The 25,435-nt window shown below is 41.3% G+C and overlaps 1 protein-coding gene across 7 annotated transcripts in view; it reads right to left on the minus strand.

The window, feature by feature from the left end:
• Positions 1-1,577: 1,577 nt before the first annotated feature.
• Positions 1,578-25,435, minus strand: part of tns3 (tensin 3) — a 435,511-nt gene continuing 411,653 nt past the window's right edge. For all 7 annotated transcript variants that reach the window (XM_078236646.1, XM_078236654.1, XM_078236664.1 and 4 more), the window contains 10 exons: positions 21,075-21,760; positions 16,559-16,657; positions 13,933-14,064; positions 11,739-11,837; positions 11,545-11,622; positions 7,183-7,260; positions 6,642-6,810; positions 3,000-3,068; positions 2,872-2,898; positions 1,578-2,771 (listed from right to left, as the gene is read on the minus strand). In XM_078236646.1, the coding sequence (XP_078092772.1) occupies positions 2,630-2,771; positions 2,872-2,898; positions 3,000-3,068; positions 6,642-6,810; positions 7,183-7,260; positions 11,545-11,622; positions 11,739-11,837; positions 13,933-14,064; positions 16,559-16,657; positions 21,075-21,760 (1,579 nt within the window). In that variant the 3' untranslated portion in view covers positions 1,578-2,629. The remainder of the gene's footprint in view (positions 2,772-2,871; positions 2,899-2,999; positions 3,069-6,641; positions 6,811-7,182; positions 7,261-11,544; positions 11,623-11,738; positions 11,838-13,932; positions 14,065-16,558; positions 16,658-21,074; positions 21,761-25,435) is intronic.

Below are 25,435 nucleotides of genomic sequence, written 5' to 3' on the forward strand. Positions count from 1 at the left end.
TTTTCAATTCCAATTCTTCTTCCCCAGAGATATTAATCATGCTAGATTTAGCAAAAGTTCATCTGTTCAATAGGTCATGGGAGATTCATTAAAGGCTGCAGAAGGGGTTTGAACATAATGAAACCTTTTTGAAAATTAACCATCGCATTTTGACAATCTGTCACTCTTGCATTGAGGAAATGATTCATTAGGATTCAGCAGGCATCCTAACTACACCAGCCTTCCCTCAAATTCGGCTTGGTCTCCTTGTGACATGCTGAACACTACAAATAGAGCTCCACTTTCAGGTTAGAACATGCAGGTAGCAGAGCATGGGTACTTTCTAAATGTGGCCAAACATTACACTGGAATTGCGGTGTATGGTGGCAAACGCAAGCAAAGTGAGATTTCCTCCTTGAAGGATTACCAGAATGCTTCAGGTCATGCCCCAACTCCAGCTCTGCCATTCAATCGTGGCTGATAGGTTTCTCAGCCCTTTTCTCACCTTTTCCCCGTAGCCTATAGCTTTAATGTTGCTGTGAAGTAGGAGTTGAAGCTGAAGTGTAAACGAACATCATCAATCCAAAGATGTGCGGGTTAGGTTGATTGGTCATGCTAAAAATTGCTCCTTAGAGTCCTGAGATGCGTAGGTTAGAGGGATTAGTGGGTAAATATGTAGGGATAGGAGGGTAGGGTATGGGTGGGATTGTGGTCGGTGCAGACTCGATGGGCCAAATGGCCTCCTTCTGCATTGTAGGGTTTCTATGGTTTCTATGAACCTTATGATTGTGCTTATGTTCCTATCAGCACCTTCCTGAGTCTTTAACATTACCATTAACAGTTGCTTGGTCTTGTGCCCATGACACCTTTGTCAAATCGGCCCGGCATGGTAGCTAGCACAGTGGTTAGGACTGCTGCTTCACAGCACCAGGGACCCAGGTTCAATTCCCGCTTGGGTCACTGTCTGTGAGAAGTTTGCACGTTCTCCCCGTGTCTGCATGGGTTTCCGCCGGGTGCTCCGGTTTCCTCCCACATTCTGAAAGGGTGCTGGTTAGGTGCATTGACCCGCACATGTGGCGCCGGACTGTGGCGACTAGGGGAATTTCACAGGAACGTCATTGTTAACTTCATTAGTAACTAAGACTAATAAATACTTATACTTATAAATCTCTCCTGAGCTCCCACCTATCCCTCACCTTCTACTTTGCTCTACCTGCTCTTAAACTGTATAAAATCCACCAAGTTTCTTCCTCTCTTTCACTCTGAAGTGTCATACGGACTCAAAACATTAACTGTTTCTCTCTACAGATGCTGCTGGACCTGCTGAGCTTTTCCAGCATTTTCTGTTTTTATTAATTAAGATTGTGTTACGGTTCACTGCATGGATTTTTATATTTCAAGGGACAGAATAGCATTGAGTGTCCTGAAGTGTCGAAATGTTTAAATCAAATTGCTGCTGTTCTATCAGGTATCAATAACATGGATGAAGAAATAATCCGTATGGAACTCAAATTTAAACCATTGCTATAAACTGTTTCATAATTAATCTTATTATGTTGTGTGATCCACACTGAATAAGTGAACGCAGAAACTAAAATCTATTGTATTTATTATAATTTTAATAGATTGTGTTTCAAAGGATGGAAAAGGACTATACAAAGAATTATAGAACATAATTCATTTACATAATGAGTACAAGTTTTTTTACAGAATGCTTAGAAGAATACTACAAAATACAGAATAGCCAAAGCAGACAGTTATGAGTAAAACGATAATTTTGATAATACAGATTATTGGTCAAAGTGAAAACTCATACTTGTATTTTGGCATTTTCACAATTAGTTAACACTGGAAGCAACACATGGGTAGGATACAGTGGTTTAATAGGAGGGAAAGGGTAGAATTCATTCACTGAACTCATGTTTACACAGTAGCTCAAAGTGCTGGTTAAATGGTATGTCTTTGGCAAGAATTTCATACCCAACTGTATATAGTTGTGTAGGTTGTAAAAAAAAATTGCAGTGATATAAAATAGTTCTACATAAACCTTAATATCTATCCTACTTGTACTAAAATGCCAGTGATTCTGGAATGATACACAAGGTGTTGCACACAATATAGAATGGCCTGCACCTCCAAGAATGCCTAGTAACACAAAATCAACAGCCAAAATGTGATTGAGCACATTTACCTAAATGTATTTGTTTCATTCAATCATCAGATTAGCTGCCATCTATTCAGGATATTGTGTCAAATAAATATAAATTATGAGTGTTTTTTTCCTGATTGGTCTATTTTTCAAACTGCTTTATCTCATTCAGCTCAAGACAGTAAAAAAATAAAACTAAGCATTGACCCTTCACCTCAACAAATAAAACCAAACGATAACGAATAATCACAGAAGCCAAATATCTTTTCTGACTGTCTGAACTAAGATCAGTTATTCTCTAAAGTTCACAACCCTGCTCCACTCTAAAGGAAATCAAACCTGCTCTTACCATCATTCAACATATACAAACCTTCCAAACATGACCTGTTATTGCTCCAACTTATTGTCGTCCTGCAGTTTATCTATTTTTTTTTTCTCTCATTTTGTTTTACAAAAGGGGTAATTCTCCTCAACGTGGGGTCCGGCAGCAACGGAATCTATTTACTTCTTCTGCGATCCTATCATGACCTTTGATACAAAGTTCACAATAGCGCTGGCAGGCTGCTCAGGGTCATGTTCAGCAAACAGGTGGCAGACATTATCAGTGGTGCTTCCTTGTTTCCGTGCCACAAATCCAAAGATTCTATCAAAACAAAAGCACATCAGTTGTGGTTTTTGTACACAAGGCACACCAAGTTAATTTAAGACTCTTCTGTAAAATTCCACAGATTTTAAATGCTTACTTTGCTGAGGTACTATCTTTTGTCCACCTTCAGAGGGGAAGAGAGAAAAGAAGAAACCCGTTAGAACCTCACACACAGTCCAGCACATTATCGAATCAGAATACAGATTAGAACATACAGAAACGTACTTCCTTTCTTGTGGGTCCAAGGCACAGAAAATCACTGTGCTGACAGCATAATGTCTTCTAAAGAACAGCCTATTAAAAGAAAAATAAAGGCTACTGTCAAAAACGCAAGTGATTGGGACAGGCTTAAATTACATAACAGTGGTAAAATCCTGCTAAAATTCTGCATATCTGCATGAAAGATAGATAACAGGCCGATTTTGAAGCATTGAATTGATTTTTTTCATCTGGATATGGAATGATTGCGCTGAATTTGCTACAATTGCTGGATTATTTGTAAATGTTAATATGGAAAATAATAGATTTTTGGTAGCTGAAGGCATTAAGGGATATGGTGCATTGGCGAGTATGCAGAGTTCACTTGCAGATCAGTCACGTTCTTATTGAGTGACAGACAGATTTGAGGGGCTAAATGGTCTACACCTCATCGTATTGTCTTGGGTTGGAAAAGGAAAAATCAGATCTTATGCAGCAACTTATTGGAAATTGCACGCTATGGATTTTGGATGTACAAAAATGACCTTAACTTTGATGTCCTTGTTTGTAGGTCTTCGTACAAAAGCTCATAAGTGAACAATTACTTGGGCATGCTGGGAAAATACTGGGTGATACGTAGCATTCATGGAAGTATACATTAATACAAGAACAAAAATCTTAAAAACAAATTTTAGGACCAGATTATATTGACTCTTTCTATTATTTATACATTATCCCAGATGTTTCTGTTAGTTAATGGAGAAGAAAATGATTTGCTTTACAATCCAGAGCTAACTATCCGTTCCTTTCAACAACAGTTGCTAATAAGAACCTGTTGTTGCAGATTTCCTGCCACAACAAGTTTACAGCTTTTAATTTATCTCAAAATTACAAATCTAACATTAAAAAATTCATTCCTTCTCATTACCCTTCCAAAATAATCTCCCCTCAAAATTAGCCTGGAAATTGGGTTTCGTGAATGAAGCAACAAGCAGGTTGGTACTATGCAACACTCAGAAGTGACAGAGTGTCTCAAGAGAGGAGAGATCTAGGCCCAAATACTCCCCAAAAAATTCTAAGTGCCAAATTTGTGTGAAAAACTGGAGTAATACACGCTGTTTTTTTTCAGTGGGAGTTCAGAGATGAATCTCCCACACTCTGTGCACTGCTGAGGCCAACAGAGTGAATGTTATTAAATTTCATGGGGGTGGGGCCTATTCCTGCCCAGGAGGCTTAAATCAGCGCGCTGAACAGGCCACTGCGCATGCGCCGATCTGTCAGTACCAAGATCAGCACATGCACAGTGGGCCTGCACTGTTGACCTCCTGATTGCTTGCCCCCGACCATTCCTGGGCCCAGCCCCGACCACCCCCTTCTGGCCCACCCCAATTTCCAATCTTCAGCACTCCACCCCCCCCCCCCCCCCCCCGGTCCCGTCCAGCACTGCTGAGTCCCTCTCTAGCAGGTTGACCAACCCCCAGCTCGCCCCAATTGCTGGCCTCCCTCCTTCCTCCACTGATCCTAACTGCATAGTGGCGGCGGGAACCCCTTCCCCACCGATCGCCCCCTAGGCCCCGCCGCAGGCCCCACTTTAGGACCTTCCCCGGGCTCTGCCCCATGCCTGGTGGGCAGTGCCAAGGTGCCCCCTGGGCATTGGCATGTTGCCCATTGGGCAGTGCCTGGGGCCCCAGGCTGGCACAGCCAAGATGTCAATGCCCAGGGGGCACGCCCCCATTGCTGACCCTTTGGGGGGCCCCCAATTGCCCCCTCCTCCCACACTCCAGTGGGATCAGGCTGCTAGCTCCTTGAAAGTGGGGAGCTACTGTCAACCCCGGTGGAGTGAAATACTCCTATACTCCTAGCAGGGGAGGGGGGGGTGGGCAGGGGGTTGGGGGGTTGAGAGGCTAGCGGGCCTGGAGGTTTCAGTCCTGGGCCCACTAATCACATATAAATAATATTTAAATGAACCCCTGAATGCATAATTCAGTTCCACACCTATTTCCGGCGCAGAACTGATGGTGCCAGAAATCTGGCACTGGGAGAGAGAGGCGCTCAGGACTGGATGCCCAGCACGGATCGTGCTAATCCGGCCCTGCTGCAATCTCCTGGCCTGCTGCGCTAATAAATTAGTGCAGCAGGATGGGAGAATCGCCCCCTAGTGTCCGAGAGGCACAATCCTGGACCTTGGCTAAGGGTTGGACTAATGTATTCAAATGAGATAGAACAGCCAGCATTTCCTTGGAAGTGCTCCTATTCCCTTGCTCTAAACATAGCCAGAAGTGCAGGAGGGAAGTTTATGTGTGTAACTAAGCTTTTTTACGGAACTTCCAGCAAGGTGTTGGAACAGCTCCGAGGAAATTACCAGCCAGAATCTCCTTGTACTTGTTTTTTTTGTGATGGCCACTAACAAGAGACACTTGTTTCATACTTTGTGGATACCTTTCTACATAGCATCACAGAATCCTTACAGTGCAGAGGAGGCTATTTGGCCCATCGAGTCTGCATCAACCCTCTGACAGAGTATCATAAGGCCCACTCACCCACTCTATTCTTGTAATCCCACACATTTATCATGGCTATTCCATCTAATTTACACATCTTTGGGCTACGGGAGAAAATTGGAGCAGCCAAAGGTAACCCACGCAGACACAGGGAGAATGTGCAAACTCCACACAGATAGTCACCCGAGGCCGGAATTGAACCCGGGTCCCTGGCACGCTGTGAGGCAGCAGTGCTAACCACTGTGCCACACTGCCCAACATCACTGATCATGTCAAAAATTCTAGTCAATTACAACTTTTGGACTTTCAAGAATCTGTACACAAGTATTTATTTCCATCGTATACACGTGTGATATATCCAATAGCACAAAATAAATTGAACACTTTTGAATTCTTGTATTAAGATATTCTGCAAGAGTAGACTGAATATTAGAAATAAAAAATGATTTTGGAGTGCTCATCCAAAGTAGAAAACCACCATGCTCCCACTTTGTGAAAACATGCCCTTAAAGATGCTCTTAAGGATGGTTGTGCTAAAGTTGCATCATACTGATCTATTTCATTTTGATCAAATATTTGTTCCTTTTCTTGTTTAATAATGGACAATCCTTTGTTGTGTACATTTCATTATAATTATTGCCACTTGGTTAACCCACGTCCTTTCGGATGCTATCACATTCTTGTTCTGTTCATTGCATGATCATTTCAATGCATTTTATGTGATCCAAATGGTAATCCTTTCCATATTGATCACTGATGTAAACAGTATAGGGCTCAGAACAAGGCACTAAAAGATTCTGTCACTCTAAACGAAGCGTATCCATTTATCATCATCTTCTGCATTCAACACCAAGACTTCTGTTTAAATACCTATTTTACCATTACTTCATGAACCCCAATTTTATTTAAAATATTCCAAAATCCGAGCATATTACCCTGTTTAGTTCTTATCTGCTAACTCAGTTACTGCCTCAAAACCCTGATAGATTTGTTATGCAAGGGTTTAATTGTCCATTTTCCCCATGCACTGAGCTATAATCATTTGAGCATTTACCATGAGAAATAATTAATTTTAGGAAAGGCAAGGACAAAAAGAAGAAAATGTTAAGCAAGGATTTATTTTACTGTTCCTGTCCAAGTCCAAGTTAAATGTACAGAATAAACTTACTTTCTTTGATTGTCAGTCAGAGTAATGCCTTGGGCAGATACTTTAAAATGTACAACAGTGGAGGCTGGAGATGGAGTTTGTATCAAGGTTTCAGACGTTGCTTTTTGGATTGCTTGATGGCCTGTCAGAGATTCCATATCCACAGAATTTAAATACCACACGTTACATGCTGAAAAAAAAACATGACAGGAAAACTATTAAAATCACACTTCTCCCATAATGTTTTATGTCACACAACCTACTTTGTACATAAACAAATTTCCTAATACTCACAAATATAAATAAGTTTACATGAAGTATGTTAATATTTGTGAATACTATGGTGGAGCCAGCGAAGATACAAAAGCGTATTTCCAGAGACCAGGAGCAGATGCACAGAGAAAGAGTATTGAACATTTATCAATGTGACTAAACTACACCACATCTAACAAAATTGGCAAAGGGTCTTAACTAGCTGAGTTGTTCATTTACATGGCAGATTATTTAGCAACGATAAATAAGTCAGCAACTGTAATAATTTGTCACAGAAGCACTCTCTTACCTGCACCTTGCTTTAATAATTCTGCAGCAGAGTTTGTAGCAGCCAGTGCAGAAGTGTCTATCCCATCTTCCAAAGGATCTATTAAAAAATGTAAAACACATTCAACTGTCCAGTTCCGATTTTCTACTTCTGTAAGCTAGTCATCAGCAACAATAATTTAGCTGAGGTTTATTATAAAATAGAACTGAATATAGGCCCATAGATCCCACACATCCAGGAGGTGAGTATTTTGGTGTTACAAATATCAATAATCAGGCAAAAAACAAACAAATTAAAGGTGCAAAAGTTAAGAAAAGGGTGAATAATTTTGTCGTGTCCTGAAAATCTTTTTTTGGACTGTAAAATAAGTCTTCCAAAATGGGGTGTTATTTAGACTTCTGGCACACCACGCCAATCAGAGGAAATAATCATGTGTGGCTTTTAGTAAATAATCAGGCCACTGGAAAGCACAGGCACCACATTGTTACCATTTCATCATCATCAAGCATGGAAGGCTTCCATAAACTTCCACAGCGGGTACAAGGATTGAACCTCCAGCCATTATTCTGCACTCTGTTTATCGAGCCAGCTGAACTAACTGACCCTCCGCAGCTTTACTTAAACAGCCATAAATCATAGAATCCCTACAGTGCAGAAGGAGGCCATTCAGTCCATTGAGTCTGCAGCGACCACAATCCCACCCAGGCCTTATTCCCATAACTCCACATATGTTTGAACTAGTTTGGCAGGGGGATGGGATCCAAAGCAGTAGGGAGACAGGAGAGAAGGTTGAGGACAGCATAGAAGTTAAAGAGAGCACGTTAAGTAGTAAAGGCAGTGCCAGTAATCCTAATACCAGACAGATCAAGCAAAAGCAAGATAGAGAGCAAGGGAAGTCCAGATTAAACTGCATTTATTTCAATGCAAGAGGCCTGACGGGCAAGGCAGATGAACTCAGGGCATGGATGGGTACGTGGGACTGGGATATTATATCAATTACTGAAACATGGCCAAGGGAGGGACAAGACTGGCAGCTTAATGTTCCAGGGTACAGAGGCCATAGGAAAGATAGAACAGGAGGTAAGACAGGAGGGGGAGTTCCACTTTTGATTAGGGAAAACATCACAGCAGTACTGAGAGGGGATATATCCGAGGGTTCGGCCACTGAGTCTATATGGGTAGAACTAAGAAATAAGAAGGGGGAAATCACTTTGAAAGGGTTGTACTATAGGCCCCCAAATAGTCGGCGGGAAATTGAGGAGCAAATATGTAAGGAGATTACAGATAGCTCCAAGAAAAATAGGGTGGTAATAGTAGAGGATTTTAACTTTTCCAACATTGACTGGGACAGCCATAGTATGAGAGGGTTTGATGGAGAGAAATTTGATGAGTGTATTCAGGGGGAATTTCTCATTCAGTATGTGGTACCCGACTAGAGGGGAGGCAAAACCTGACCTCCTCTTGGGGAATAAGGAAGGGCAGGTGACAGAAGTGTTAGTGAGGGATCACTTTTGGACCAGTGACCATAATTCTATTAGTTTTAAGATAGCTATGGAGAATGATAGGTGTGGCCCAAAAGTTAAAATTCTAAATTGGGGCAAGGCCAATTTTGATGGTATCAGGCAGGAACTTTCAAAAGTTAATTGGGGGAGTCTGTGGGAAGGCAAAGGACGTCTGGTAAGTGGGAGACTTTCAAAAGTGTGTTAACCAGGGTTCAGGGTAAGCACATTCCTCTTAGAATGAAGGGCAAGGCTGGCAGAAGTAGGGAACCCTGGATGATCGGGATCTTGAGGCCCTGGTCAAGAAGAAGAAGGAGGCACATGACATGCATAGGCAGCTGGGATCAAGTGAATCCCTTGAAGAGTATAGGGGTGTAGGAGTAGAGTTAAGAGAGAAATCAGGGGGGCAAAAAGAGGACACAAGATTATTTTGGCAGATAAGGCAAAGGAGAATCCAAAGAGCTTCTACAAATACATAAAGGGCAAAAGAGTAAAAGGAAGATAGTAGGGCCTCTTAAGGTCATCTATGTGTGGATCCACAAGAGGTGGGTGATATCCTAAGTGAATATTTCTCATCAGTATTTACTGTTGAGAAAAGCATGGATGTCAGTGAACTTGGGGAAATAAATAGTGATGTCTTGAGGAGTGTACATATTACAGAGAAGGAGGTGCTGAAAGTCTTAAAGCGCATCAAGGTAGATAAATCCCCGGGACCTGATGAAGTGTATCCCAGGACATTGTGGGAGGCTAGAGAGGAAATTGCGGGTCCCCTAGCCGAGATATTTGAATCATCGATAGTCACAGGTTAAGTGCCTGAAGATTGGAGGGTAGCAACTGTTGTGCCTTTGTTTAAAAAGGGCTGCAGGGAAAAGCCTGGGAACTACAGGCCAGTGAGCCTCACATCTGTGGGGGTAAGTTGTTGGAAGGTATTTTGAGAGATAGGATCTACAGACATTTAGAGACGCAAGGACTGATTAGGGACAGTCAGCATGGCTTTGTGAATGGAAAATCATGTCTCACAAATTTGATTGAGTTTTTTGAAGGGGTAACCAAGAATGTAGATGAGGGCAGTGCAGTTGATGTTGTCTACATGGACTTTAGCAAGGCCTTTGACAAGGTATTGCATGGTAGGTTATTGCATAAGGTTAAATCTCACGGGATCCAGGGTGAGGTATCTAAATGGAGACAAAATTGGCTTGGTGACAGAATGTGGAGATACCGGAGTTGGATGTTGAAAGTTGATGACAGATGGTTGTAGAGGGTTGTTTTTCAAATTGGAGGCCTGTGGCCAGCGATGTGTCTCAGGGATCAGTACTGGGACCATTGTTATTTGTCATTTATATTAATGATTTGGATGAGAATATAGGAGGCATGGTTAGTAAGTTTACAGATGACACCAAGATTGGTGGCATAGTGGACAGTGAAGAAAGTTATCTCCGATTGCAATGGGATCTTGATCAATTGAGCCAGTGGGCTGATGACTGGCAGATGGAGTTTAATTTAGATAAATGCGAGGTGATGCATTTTGGTAGATTGAACCAGGGCAGGACTTACTCAGTTAATGGTAGGGCGTTGGGGAGAGTTACAAAACAAAGAGATCCAGGGGTACATGTTCATAGCTCCTTGAAAGTGGAGTCACAGGTGGACAGAGTGGTGAAGAAGGCATCCAGCATGCTTTTGGTTTCATTGGTCAGAACATTGAATACAGGAGTTGGGATGTCTTGTTGAAGCTGTACAAGACATTGATAAGGCCACACCTGGAGTACTGTGTACAGTTCTGGTCACCCTATTACAGAAAAGATATTATTAAACTAGAAAGAGTGCAGAAGAGAGTTACTAGGATGCTACCGGGACTTGATGGTTTGAGTTATAAGGAGAGGCTGGATAGGCTAGGACTTTTTTCTCAGGAGCATAGAAGGCTGAGGGGTGAACTTATAGAGGTCTATAAAATAATGAGGGGACAGATCAGCTAGATAGTCAATATCTTTTCCCAAAGGTAGGGGAGTCTAAAACTGAGGGCATAGGTTTCAGGTGAGAGGGGAGAGATACAAAAGTGTCCAGAGGGGCAATTTTTTCACACAGAGGGTGGTGAGTGTCTGGAACAAGCTGCCAGAGGTAGTAGTAGAGGCAGGTACAATTTTGTCTTTTAAAAAGTGTTTAGGCAGTTACATGGGTAAGATGGGTAGAGGGAAAAGGGCCAAATGCGGTCAATTGGGACTAGCTTCAGGGTTTAAAAAAAAGGGCGGCATTGCCTGTTTCCATGCTGTAAACCTCTATGACTCTATATCTACCCTGCTAATCAACTGATACTAGGGTCAATTTAGCATGGCCAATCAACCTAACTCGTACATCTTTGGACTGGAATTAAAACACTTCATTAAATGTTCCAGAAGCCATTAAAAGATTCCAAGAGATGCCATCACTTGCCAGTGCCTTCACCTTGGGTTTCATTTTTCAGTCCCTTACAATTTTACTCTTGGTCAATCCTACTAATTGACTCATGCCTTCTGAGGCTTGCTGGAGATTTTCTGCATTTTTGTTCATCTATTGTGACATTTCGCTTTAACCTGTCCTTTCCCTTTGTGCAAATCTCCCTCCTACTACCAATCAGAGGAACTCTGTACATCTGTGTAGATCATACCTCCATTCGAGTGTGTCTGAAGCTTGACAACTGTCATTCAGGTCTAACCCGCGTTAATGAGGGAAAGTCTGGGCTAACATGTTAACTAACACTTTCAGAGTGAAAGATTTATTTTACAACAAAACCAAAAAAAAGCTGACATATTTCATGCCACATACATTTTATAAATAATTACAATTGTATTCATTTGAGAGCATTCATTAGTGCAATTTTCAACTGTGTTCTACCAACTTATGTATTTACCTCTGTCAGGGATGAGTAACTTGCAAGGCAATGCCAATGGTGTGATGGAATGTTGATAAACCAACGCAGTCAGGCTCCCTGATTAGAAACACAGTATTGCATATTAGATGCATAGAAACAAATTCAGTTTTGAAACATCTGGATCATCTTGGCTGTATATACTTTACTTCTAAAGAGTAAACATAAAAGCATACCAAAGTATGGTTCATTGGGGCAACCCTTTAATCGGACTCCTTTCTGGGTACATTCAATCAGGAAGTGCCTGACCAGCTCATTCGAGAAGTCTCCCACTGCTATCAAATAAAAGAACACAAGTTTACATGTCACAGAATTGTTACAACACAGAAAGAGGCCATTTGGCCCATTGTGTCTGTGGCAGTTTTCCGAATAAGCATTCATCTTGTGCCTTCTCCCCACATTCTTCCTTTTAAGATAATAATCCAATTCCCTGTTGAATGCCTTGACTGAACGTGCTCCAGCTCACCACTAGGCAGCGCATTCCAGATCTTAACCATTCGTGTGAATAAGTCTCCCCTTGCTTCTTTTTCCAATTACCTTAAATCCATGCCCCCTCGTTCTTGACCCTTTAACCATTGGGACAGTTTCTCCCTATCTATTCTATGTAAACGCCTCATGATTTTGAATGCATTTCTCATATCTCCTCTCAACTTTCTATGCTTCAAGGCAAACAGTCCTAACTTCTCCAATCTATCCATCTTAATGGAGATCATCATCATCAATCTTTTCTGCACTCTCATGCTTTCAAAACCAGGCCAAGCCAGTGCTTCATACAAGTTTAACATAACTTGTACTCTATGGGGCGATTTTACCATTGCGTTGCACCCTTTTTTGGTGCGATGCGGTGGTAAAGTCAGGCGTAAAGCACTTAGTGCGATTGGCGTCAGTTTTCACGACTGAAGACTGAACAGATTTCAAAACAACTATCATGGATCTCAACTACAATCTTTTCCCTTTGGACCTCCCCCTCCCCTCAGCATCAAAACTGACCTTGTTTCGGCCTTGAATGATGCCCACTGCAATTAGTGTCTTGTTGATATTTGCCCTCTTCCTATTATCTGTTGTATGGACATCCTCTTTCATTGTCATCTCTCCATTGCAAAGACCATCTCATAGAGATTGACATTCCTACTTATTTTGCTGTTTTAGGACAGCCACAGTGGCACAGTGGTTAGCACTGCTCCCTTGCAGCACCAGGGACCCAGGTTCAATTCTGGCCTTGGTTAACTGACTGTGCGGAGTTTGCACATTCTCCCTGTGTCTGCGCAGGTTAGGTGGATTGGCCATGCTAAATTGCCTCTTAGTGTCCCAAGGTGTGTAAGTTAGGGGACTAGCGGGGTAAATACATGAGATTATGGGGATAGGGACTGGAGAAGATGCTCTATCAGAGAGTTGGTGCAGACTCGATGGGCCAAATGGCCTCCTTCTGCACTGTAGGATTCTATGCATCCATCCAAATGCAGCCATCCCAGATCCAGCAGTGATCGCTCTTTCCTTCTGCACAATGTCAATTTTGCAGTTCCCTAATGGTTTTTCCTTGGTTTTATTCTTTTCTCGTTCTATATACTGCAACTTGATGGCATCTTTCAAGGGCTTGGGCTTAGCTGACTTCCCTATTTTTGAATGTTCTAATCTGCCAGGACATCAAGCTATGGAAAAGCCACAGGTAAGGCTCACTCTTCAGAAGACTTTGACCCTGCTACAGACTCAATATTCTTGTTGCTGATTGAAATACCAGCCCCCACTGACCCAGGCCATTCTCTCAGGCTAAACCAAACCATTTTTGATTCTTTGTAAGATTTAATTCTGAGCTAATCTTTAAATTCCTCCTTCAACAGCTGCATAATTCTCCACGACTGCCCCCATCAATGCCCCCTTTACTGCCACCCATCCTCTTCATCAATTCCATTCTGTCAAAAACTCTGCTGTTTGAGTTTTGCCCTATCTTGCATCTAATTTCTCCATCATAACTATTCAACAGATTCAACACAACATATTAAATTCTCATTCCTGTTTTAAAATCCATTTATTGCCTTGCCACACCCGATCTCTACAAGCCCTCAACACCTCGACCCCTCTGAAGTGACCATCCCCGTGATTCTCGCTTTCTATTCAGGACCATCCTCTCTTCACCTCACCATTAGTGTAGAATTCTATAATCACACCAGTCTTGTTCTCTTGCACTTTCTCCCTTGCCCCTCCATCTGTCTCTTTCCAATTTTTGGACCATTCCTAATCACCCTCTTCATGTCTCATCATTAATTCTCTAACGTCACCAATGCAGCACCTGAGGCATGAAAGGAACTTTACAAATTCCAAGTTGTTGATGAAATACAAAGACTGTGGGTACCATTTTGAAGCATGAAATACCTTTCTTGCTTTGCTGAAGCACAGAAGCTGGAGGTGTGGCGACTTTCATCGCCAATCCATAGGCACCTCGGAAAGAGTGGCTGTCCCGAACAATGAATGACCCTGGCTCCTTGTCCTTTAGTAATGCGATGGCTGCAAGTAGAATGGGTTCTTGTTAATAATTAAACTTAGAGAAGATTCACAGAATGTGGATTGTTTCCCAAGATTATACTAAAGAACTCTGGTAGGGAAATTTTTTGTATCATGCAAAAAATACTTTATATTATTTCACATCTGATTCCAAATATACAAAATGTGATAATACTGAACTCTTCTCCTCCATAATTTCCATTAACCTACATTGAAACTTATGGAGAAGCTGATTATTTTTAAGCATAAAACTTTCACGGTCATTATGCCTTTGAACCTGGCATTGATGCCGAGGTGCATCCATCACTGGTGGTGAAACTGCGAAGGTTTGAAAGGATCTGGACGACACCATCTCATTATAGCATCAGTTATAGGGATCTGCATTATTAGGGTTCCAATTCAGGTGACCACCATGGAACAGAGTTTGCCCCCGCTTCTGTCTCCAAAACTTATTTGGAGAGACATACCACAAATTAGGGGCAGAATCTTCCCGTCCTGCCCACCACAGGAATCGTGGAGGGTGGGACACGGACCGTGCAAAGGTCTACTGACCTCGGGCAGGAATTTCTGGTCTGGGGGCAGGCATGGCCGGAAAGTCCCGCCCTTAGTCTCCAGGTGGACATCAGATCTGTCATGCTACCGTCAATATGTTTGCTTTTACTGAGTGCCAATAATCTCCCTGATATATCCCAGGCCACAGCTCCCTGTTTGCTGTTTCAATGCCCCAGCCTCTCTCTTGAAACCAGACTTTCAGCAGTTACAGCAGGAGTGCCTTGCAATAACTAGAGATTTTCAGTCCTCAAATGTCTGTGCCAGTATTTCCTGAAGATAAATTTAGAAGCGTTTTTACAGACCGCAAAATACTTACTTTTAGAAAAGGGATCTGAAAGGTGGCTAGTGTTTGAAAAAAAATTGGCGAATACACAGCCCGAGTAATTAAAGTTTTTAAATCTCTCAGAACATCATTGTTGTTTTTTCAAATGTCATTGTGACATGTGTCATCTACTGTTGACAACAGAATGATTAGCATTGCAATTTTATTAATAAAGAGTTACATGGAAAATAATTAGGACCAAAGATTTTCCAAATAAACATGCAAACCAGCCCATTGCCTGTTGCCTATCAGAAGAGAAATGATTTACTCTTTTATAACTGAGCATTATATGATTAGCCCAGCAATAATACACTTTATTATTCAGCTGCTCAACCAGGACTGTACTGAATTTTAACTGAGTTCTTAAAGCCATACACCACTTCTTAAGTGGACAGACCTTTAATAATTTAATAATACCAGCTGTTGGTGTGGTAAGTATTTAGACTGATAAGTTCTCAGACTGTGGTCAGGAGAAATCAATATGAACTTATTATTTTTCCTCGGTCTTTAATTCCTTTGACACATTCCCAGTGACATCATTATTGTGACAGATGCACAAGATTATGAGATTTGCACATAGAGAATTAGAGAAAAAGGTGATTGTACTGAACACATTGCAGATGTAATTTGTTGGTGATCAATTAAAAATAATTCCCTGGCCAATTAATGGTATCTGTGAGGCTGATCATGGTGCCCAGTATTCAGCAGAAGGAGCACTGAGCATACATCCCCTGAAGCAATGAACAGGAATCATTTGCAAGTCTTTTGTAACTACGACCATGACACAACACCCAAACACAATTTGGATTAACTATTCCTAATTTTTTATTGCTAATGATGGGGAAAGGCAAAAAACTGAGGAAAAGCTTCACCTTCAGTTCCCTTTTCAGTAATCCAACAAGGATTAGGAAACTTTTGGGTGATAAATTTGTAGTTGCAAACCAACACTGTACAGTGGCTTGCATTAATTCAAACGCTGGAATTAATAGACAACTGCAGTTAGGTCATAGAATCCCTACAGTGCAGAAAAGGCCATTCAGGCCAGAGTCCACACCAACTCTCTGACCCAGTATTTTACCCAGTCCCTCTTCCCTGCCCTATCCCTGTAATCCCATACATTTGGAACAGAATTCCCACTCACCTGAAGAAGGAGCTTAAGGCTCCGAAAGCTTGTGTGGCTTTTGCTACTAAATAAACCTGTTGGACTTTAACCTGGTGTTGTTAAACTTCTTACTTTGTTTATCCCATACATTTAACATGGCTAATCCATCTAACCTACATATCTTGGGACAATAAGGAGTAACTTAGCATGGCCAATCCACCTAACCTGCACATCTTTGGATTGTGGGAACACCTGGAGGAAATGCGCGCAGACACAAGAAGAATGTGCAGATTCCACACAGACAGTTACCCAAGGCCACAGTTGAAACAGGGTTCCTGAGGCTGTGAGGCAGCAGTGCTAACCACTGTGCCACCATGGCGCCCTGTCATATGAGACGTTGATCGCTTCAGTCTGTCTGGGGTCCAATTTTTCCTGGTACGTTCCCTCTGGAGCGATTCACAATAACAAAGCTTCTTTCACATATTCAGAATTGATTGAAATACAAAGTATCTCTCCCTCACCTTGTTCACGTGATATCTCTGGCTTATACCAAAATTTGGAAGTGTCTTGCACAAATTTTACAGTCACATGTTTGTCAGATGAGAAAGCAGTATCTGCAACTAGAGAGATAAAAAAATCAATACATGATTCATCAATGTACTACTTTCAAATTTAAACTCTGACTCAATGCTCTAAAATGGACACACAATATATAGTCACAACAATTAGGTGGATTCATTTTGCAACAGTTTACAAAATCATGACAGGTGAAACAATGAAAGTTATTGATCTGAAATATCGGCCAGGCTTTTGTCAACAGTGCACCATTCCTGATGTTGTAACCAGCAGCTGGGAGCCACATTTTTTTGCCATTTTCCACGCAATACTAATTAAAATTCTCTGTACCCAGGACATGCACATAAACATGTGTGATTTTGTGGCAGAGGAAGCTAATCGATGGTTAAACCTGCTGTCAGTTGTGAACACTCAGCTGTGGATGGGTTATAAAAGAGCCTCCTGGCCATACAAGGAGGTCATGATGTGGAGATGCCGGCGTTGGACTGGGGTAAACACAGTAAGAAGTTTAACAACACCAGGTTAAAGTCCAACAGGTTTATTTGGTAGCAAAAGCCACACAAGCTTTCGGAGCTCTAAGCCCCTTCTCCTGAAGAAGGGGCTTAGAGCTCCGAAAGCTTGTGTGGCTTTTGCTACCAAATAAACCTGCTGGACTTTAACCTGGTGTTGTTAAACTTCTTACAAGGAGGCTCAGCATCATGTCCAACTCCATTACCATTAACAGAAGACATCAGAAGCACAAAGGTGTCACAGGTGCTTTGTCCAAATTAAATTTATCTTGTACATATTTCACATTGCACTGGTTTCACACTTTATCGATATGTGCACCATTGTTCTTTGTTGAGACTAGCTTAGTCGGAGAGATAAATGAACTGGCAAGCCTCATAGTTGGCACACATTGATGGTTATAGGGGAGTCAGGGCCACTTCCTTTATTGTGGAGGAAATAGCTTTTTTTTAACTCTTTATTGAATATTCATGTTAGTCTTCAATGGTGTACTCACTACTCTGTGGGACATGGCTGAACTTGCAGGCTCAGCTGGCTCTCCCTTCTATGCATTGTAAAGGACATTGTCCAAGATCACTCAGTGGGAACAACTAAAATGTTGTAGGTGAATTCAAAACCCTATAACGATCCTGCCAGCACACACACACACACACACACACACACACACACACACACACAGATGGACACACATTTGGACAGCACTGATACCACTCTTTAGGCCTCTCTTTTTCTTACCTTGACTGGCTGTTCCAACCCCCTCTCCCCTGCCTCCACACACCTAAAAGACCAAGTCCTTCCCACTTCATTCCTTCATACCCCTGAACCCTCCCTCTATCCTTCCCGGAATCCCCCTTCCATTCTTCCATGCCCCCAATACCACTTCATAAGCCCCCACCACCAGTGAATCACCCTTGCTATTCCGAGCCTCCATGCAAGCTGCCATTCTCTTGCTCCCCTCCATTATGCTGTAGGGTTAACAAGGAATACCACTGACCTGATTCACAGCTGCACAAAGCTGACTGGTGCACGTCACCATTAAATGACTATCAATCGGATGCCCCAAGACTCTCTGCATCGTTAACTTTATCTCAAGAGTAGAACTTAATCAAAAACTGTTTCACAATCATGAGTATTCATGGTATGCAAATGTACTACAATTACAAACCAACCGCAGGCTTAATGCACGACACATCACAAATATGCTGCTAACTTTATCTCTGCATCTCAACCCTCTGTTGGGAAATTGAAATCTTGCATTCCACCTGATTAAGTCACCCTGCACTCTATGTCTCCTGCTCATAGGCTTCACAAAATCTCTCCATGGAAGCTGCCAGGTCTGCTAAGTATTTCCAGCATTTACAGTCATGAATGACAAAATCATGTCTCATCAGCATTAAAACAATAACAAAATTATTTTCAAAATTCTTTACCGTTATTTAACTTCAACAAATAATCATCAACGTGGCACCAACTTGTATGTATCTTAATTACTATGAATTTCATAACTACCATAAGATCATTTAATGATAACAGAAAACATTAAGATTGGTACTGCGAACAGATTTTTAAAATACTATTGTAAAATGCAAACTTTTATTTACCCATGAGTAGATAAGACTTCAAAACCAGGAGAGTTCACATGCAACCACTGTTCTATGCTGCATTAACCAATCTCAACCAGGACAGTAACAGGGCTTTACAAATTAGCCTTATACTCATTGAATTGAGGGGGGAAACCTAACCACTCTTTTGTCTCCATATCACTGCTCTCTGAAAGTACATTTGGATTTTCAGCAAGGACTGAGGATTCTCCTCATGTTCAATGTTAGGGCTCGCATATAGATAACCATATAAATGGGGTAAGAGGGATCCAGGCATCTTTGAAACCATAACCCAACAAGGAGTCAATAGTTTCTGGAGAGGAGGAGGCAGAAATGGAGAAAATGATATCGAGGTCAAACTGACAATACAGTGTTACGAGCAATATTAGGGCAAGACTGCCACTGCTAGAGGTAGAACATAACAGGAGAAACAAATTAAGATCACATTTCTGGCATGTTGAGATGCAGCTTTAGGTGCTGCAAGTCACAGTAACAGACCGGCTGTCTATTTTACACTGCAGTACTGATTCAATCTCAGGCAGCACAAAGCACCTTCCCATGTTTCAAAGTTTTATCTCTTCAGGTTAAACCAGATGCAGCATCAGTACCGAGTAACCCATATGGTCCAAACTTAGCACCAACCACATATCTTTCCAACTTGGTTCAGTTAATGTTTTGGGGAATTAAGTTACCTTCTTGGTCTTCAAAATACCCCCACAATACATAATTTAAAAACTGCATTCTAAATTTGAATGATGAATGAGTAGAAAAGGTTTAGGCTTAGTCATCTTAGGTCAACCGTTAAAAATGCAAGCTTAGACATTCAAACAGTTCGGATGAAAGGTAGGGTATCTACCAGAGACATGAGCTTGTTCATCTTTTTACCATTTCTGACTGATCTACATATTTTTCAGCATTTTTTGTTTTATTTCAGACACCCAAGAGGACTTTTTTTTGTATGAATTGTGATTGCTAAGAGGTGCCAAAAAGAAAACCGTGGCACACTGCTCACCCCATTGGATGTAACCCTTGTCTTTGGGTCAATTGTTTTTAGCTCCTGAAATTCCCCATGTAGAGATTTGATTTGATTTATTATTGTCACATTTATTAGTATACAGTGAAAAGTATTGTTTTTTGCATGTTATACAGACAAAGCATACCATACATAGAGAAGGAAATGAGATAGTGCAGAATGTAGTATTACAGTCATAGCTAGGGTGTAAAAAAAGATCAACTTAGAGCGAGGTAGGTCCATTCAAAAGTCTGATGGCAGCAAGGAAGAAGCTGTTCTTGAGTCGGTTGGTACATGACCTTAGACTTTGTATCTTTTTCCCGACGGAAGAAGGTGGAAGAGAGAATGTCCAGGGTGCGTGGGGTCCTTAATTATGCTGGCTGCTTTTCTGAGGCAGCAGGAAGTGTAGGCAGAGTGAATGGATGGGAAGCTGGTTTGCGTGATGGACTGGGCTTTATCAATTGAAATTCTAGAGTAAAGATGCTTGTAATTTGCAGTAACTGGAAACACTTGTTTCCTCAGACAACCAATATTAAAATGTCAAGGACCAGCCTCGGTGCAGAAGAGGGTGCACACTTGGACTCTAATCCTCAGCTAGCAGAAAGCAATCACAAGGCATGTGTTACTCAAATAAACCTCGTAGCTCAAAACTTTAGCTCCAACTCTACAAATTATTTTAAAAATTCATAACAGCTAGCAAATATCTACAAATTATGTGGTGCTATAATGTCTCAAAGTTCAAGATCATTGGTAATCCTACAAATCCTAAACAGCTCCTAAACTGGGCATTCGTTTAAAACAATTGCAGTGCTTCTTAGTGAACACAAGGATCAGCACTGAGTGTTGCATCTGAACAGACATGATTGGGGAAGCACGGCACAGATTGAAAGTAGTTATCCCCGTTTTGGATTCCAGCCATGTTTAATTATTGTCAACGCAATATATTGGGGGAAACAAGAAAGCGAGGAACTGAAATCAGGTGTTGTTATCCTGTTGTTATCTTACAATAGTATTGTTTGATGACAGCCTCAACTTCAGCAGCAATGTGAACAAAGTGGAGCTGCTGCCACTGTAGGAGGTTGTTTTCTGGCAGTGGGTGGGCTGTGTGCTCAGCATGTGGCTTTCCAATTGCCATCCTTTAGAAGACTGCTAAGGAAAATGTCAGTAGCCACAAGTGAAAGTCATTTATATAAAGAAAAAGAATACTAAATCACTGTAAACACAATTGGATGGCAAAAGTCAAGTATGCAAATAAAAGGATCACTCATTTTCGTAAACACGATTAGCTATGGAATCTTTTAAACGACTTAATGTTGGGAAAACAAAACTCGCAGCATTTACCTTGTACAACAGAAGTATTTACGACTTTTGAAAAGTCGGGAAGGACACTGGGGAATGGAATGCTGATTGTACTTCCACTGTGGGGACTTGAAAAGCCACTTGAAGCTGGTGAAATGGAGGCAAATGAATGATCTCCCTCAGAAATCCTTTTCTTTTCTGGCAGTGGAGGATGCACATTCAGACTCAAAGCATCATTCATTAGTGCTGAATTGCTTTGCGCCTGCCGTCCACTAACTGCTGTAAGCACTCCCTCTTGCAGACTACCATTACCCAGGAAACCGGTCGCTGGGGAGTTCATGTTTGAAGCAGTGTTGTTTGATCCTGTAGAAAGACCAGATAGCATGGCTTGTTCTCCATCATATTGAGGTCCACTGTTGACACTGTAGTGCAGGTAACCCTGGTTACTGGAATCTGTAGCCAACAGATGCAATCCAGGGGTTCCTCCAGCACCGTCTTGTTGGAGGTTTGAAGTGAGACTCTCAGAATTACTCATGTGAATAGAGTGGTTGTTAGGAGAGACAACTTGTGATTCCGGAGAAGAAAACTGCGACAGCATAGAGACCTCACGTGACGGACTTCCCAAGTTGACACCAAACTTTGAGGAACCAGGATAGCTTTCTGTTGAACAGTTAACTCCAGTTATTGGTGGCACTCCTTTCTGGGCATTCTCCGACCAGGCAGATGGGCTATTGGGGAGAAAGAAAATAAAGTATGAATAAAACATTTATTTGTATATAAATCCAGTACAAAACCTTGCTTATCTTAGTCTCTTCAAATTTTGAAGAGCTAGATCAAATCTTCTCTCCTATTTTGTGATGTATTGTTAAATTCTACTATTAAAATGAATGAAAATCATGTATGAGAATCAATCTTATTCATCTGTCCAGTGCTTTGGTCACCAGGTTTGAATATTGTGGCTTACATGACAATTCAGATCCACTTCATTTTTGAGGAAAATTTAACATCTCATTCACAGTTTTAATCGCTGATTAAATTCAGCCTCCTAAATGTGGAGAATAAATCTAAATCATTTGATCATGAACAAATCCATTGAAAGATTGAAAAACTATTTAATAGACAAGTGTTGTCTAACTTTGTAGAACTACCGTAAGCTATTGAGTCTGTAGTTAGCAAGTGTTCAGCTCAACCCCATGTTGCAATAATGGTGATTTTTGACCATCAGCATATAGACACAAACAGTCCAGACTAATCTACAAGTAAGAACTTGTATTTATATTTAACACTGTCTATTCTCAAATTCTCCCATTAAAATGGATTGCAAATCATTCTTAAAAATTAATCTTCAGTCATTTTGGGTGAAGGACAGTTTGACTGGTTTCCCCTTTCTTCACGAGTCGAGAGCAGGATGATGCAGAACGCTGGCTGCCCAAATGAAGTCCTCATAATGTTTTGTTGCAGCCTTCGCCATTTAAGTTCCACACAATGATTTGAAAGTTGCCGTCTCCTGCTGCGCTCTCTCTCACCCAGCCTCCATTGCACATCAGTTTACCAGTGAGTAGCCAGTTCTTGTGTTGCCACAACCTTGCTTCAAAATGTTCAAGTCTTTTTGTAGGACTTGTCGGTTCTGCTGACGCTGACAGGAGTCTCAGTGTCCTGGGTTCAAAAACTTGACTTGAATTTGGATAGTGAGCATGAAATAGGGAAGAAAGCTGGCATGTTGGTTGACAGAGAGGACTGGAATAGATTTGAGAGAGAGAGAGAGAGAGAGAGATTAACTAGGACTGAATTTTGGGTTCAAATTAAATCCATTTAAATATAAGGTTCTAAATCCTGTAATTTTTTTTGTGGGCATTTTTTAACTTTTGTTTGATGGGTGCGGTGTGTTTTATTTTGCAGTCGTTTTGTGGGTTTTATGTTAGAGTGTGGGAAGGAAGCACCATTTATCTGTTTTCTGTTGTGCTGTGGGAAACTACAGAATGTGACTGCCACTGACAATGTACTTTATTTACTCTGTGTTTTTGGAGCTCCACCCTGTATATACAAGAAGAAAATCTTCCTGTTTTTACATATGCTTTATACAATAACACATTTGCATTGAACTTGTGTGTGTGCGGGGGCAGGGGGGGGGGGGGGGGGGGGTGGCGGCCTATGCATCATGGTTGCCTTTGCTTTGTAGCATAAATTGATGTTGGGTGAGGTATATAGCTGTTATCTAACACAGGATATTTGGGTTGAAGCTGCGTAGCGGCTCTCTTGCCATAGGTTTGCCAGAAGAGCAAAAGTCATTTATGGTGTTCTTCCAGGGTTTCTGTGGTTCTTCCATTAAATTTACACTGGGCGAGTTGCGAACCCCAGAACATTCACCCCCACCATGTAAACACTTTATGTACAAAGTAATTTATGATAGAAAAAGGTGGCGATGTTAGAAATTGCTCAGAAAGGATACTAAAATGTAAGATGCAAAATAAAAGAGAGCTTGTTACCCTGGCAAAAAGAGATAAAAAGAAATGAAGCATACACACAGTCTCAAACGAGTCACTCTGCCTTTTTGTCACGGCAAAAAGGGATACCCATTCAGGCAGTGTCATCAACTGTTATATTTGACAGAAATCCTGGTGACAACACTGAAGGAGCTCATGAGCATTTTACCAGATTGTATCTCACCTTGGCAACAAAGTCTAGATTTTTGAATCAGTGTTATCAAATACATGAGCACAAATTGCCCATTCTGCAAAACAAGTAGAGATCTGTAACTCTGGATCTCGGCCAACTGTTTTTCGCACATAATTTCCTGTGGGCTGCGAATGCTGTTATTGGCAGCGTCTGCCCCAAACAAATGGGAGCTTCATTTGAACATTAATTTAGGGCACAGCGTCTTGCATACCATTCCCCAACCTCCAATGACATTTCTAAATCCTTGCACATTTCATAATTACCATTACCTGGCAACCAGATGAGGAGTCATGGAAAGGACACAGTAATACTGAAGCAGAGTCTTAATATATCAGGCATGTTTGAGCTTTTGTATTTTTTCAGGTTCCTTAGGAAACTAAAGTATCAATGGACTCTGGAAAATATTAAACTTAAGATTGTTTCAGGGCAAGCACACAGAACAAAGAAGCGCTATGTTGCTTAGGTGGTATGATGACACTGGTGATTAATTTTATGCTCCCTAGATAGTAATTCAGACAGCAAATAATGAAGACAGAAACAAACAAGAGCAAGAACACATAAGAGCTAAAAAGATTAGAAAGGCATAGTGAGTGCAAAGAATGTGCCCCAGCAATGTTCTGGTTATATAGCGAGTCCTTCAGCACAAAGCCATGAAACACACCATTTAAAGCCATGTAAACTAAGTGCTTCCATAGTTGCATCAGCAGGCCTGTGCCAAATCCATTGAAGGCTTTAAACAGTTGTACAAAATACAATATGCACTCATGATTAATGATGATCATGACCAGCGTTAGACATTTTTTTTTTAACCCTAAACACGATTAAAAGCCCAAGAAGAAACAGACATAGGTTTTGTATCAAAAATAATGTTGAGATCAACAGGACCATTATTTATGGAATAAACTTGAAGGCAACCTCCGGAGTTTCTTATGCGTGGTTAAATACAGAAATCACTATCCAATTTACCCTCCTCCCCCACAAGCCTCATTACATTAGCATCTCACTGATAAATACACCACTGAAATGTGTCAGAATGTATCACCAAAAAAGGACAGGCCTTGCGCATTCAAGAGTAAGTGAATGTTTTAATTATATAAAGTCTTAATTACTGGGAACAACCTATTACTGAAAATGTAATTTTACAATTTTACAATTGTGGAATTTCATTCATTTAGAAAACAATTACTGTTGGAGATTCAAATTGTTTTAACGACTCTTCACCTTCTAACTCTCTCTCATAATCCCTTTTTAAAAAAATTTCGCCTTCTTAAGAGGCTTCAAAATGAATGAAATATTCTAATTTACACTTCCTTAGGTGCTGCATGCTTCGGTGAGGACTCATTAATCCTGATCATTTGCAGAGCTTTGCTGTTGCGTGCCCCACTTGTACATGTCACATAACCCTCTCCACCGTAGAGAGAATGTTGTGCTGCAAATGATCTTTAGAAACTAAAGTGTCACTCAAAGTCCTGCCAAAAGTCTTTAGGGGCCATTTTCTTATTCACTTTTGGGACATGGCTGTTGCTGGAAAGGCCAGCATTTATTGGCTATAGCTAATTGCCCTTGAGAGGTTTGTGGTAAACTGCTTTGTGGAATGCTACAGTCAGTGTTGGGTTGATACATCCACAGTGCTAATCATCATGAACAATGAGTGCCTACCTTCATAGCGGACCACAAAATTTGGGCCAAGGTGCCAAAGCCTTCCAGAACATGTGGAAAACTCAATA

This window comes from Mustelus asterias, chromosome 2 (genome assembly GCF_964213995.1).
Source record: "Mustelus asterias chromosome 2, sMusAst1.hap1.1, whole genome shotgun sequence".
Classification (NCBI taxonomy): Eukaryota; Metazoa; Chordata; class Chondrichthyes; order Carcharhiniformes; family Triakidae; genus Mustelus; species Mustelus asterias.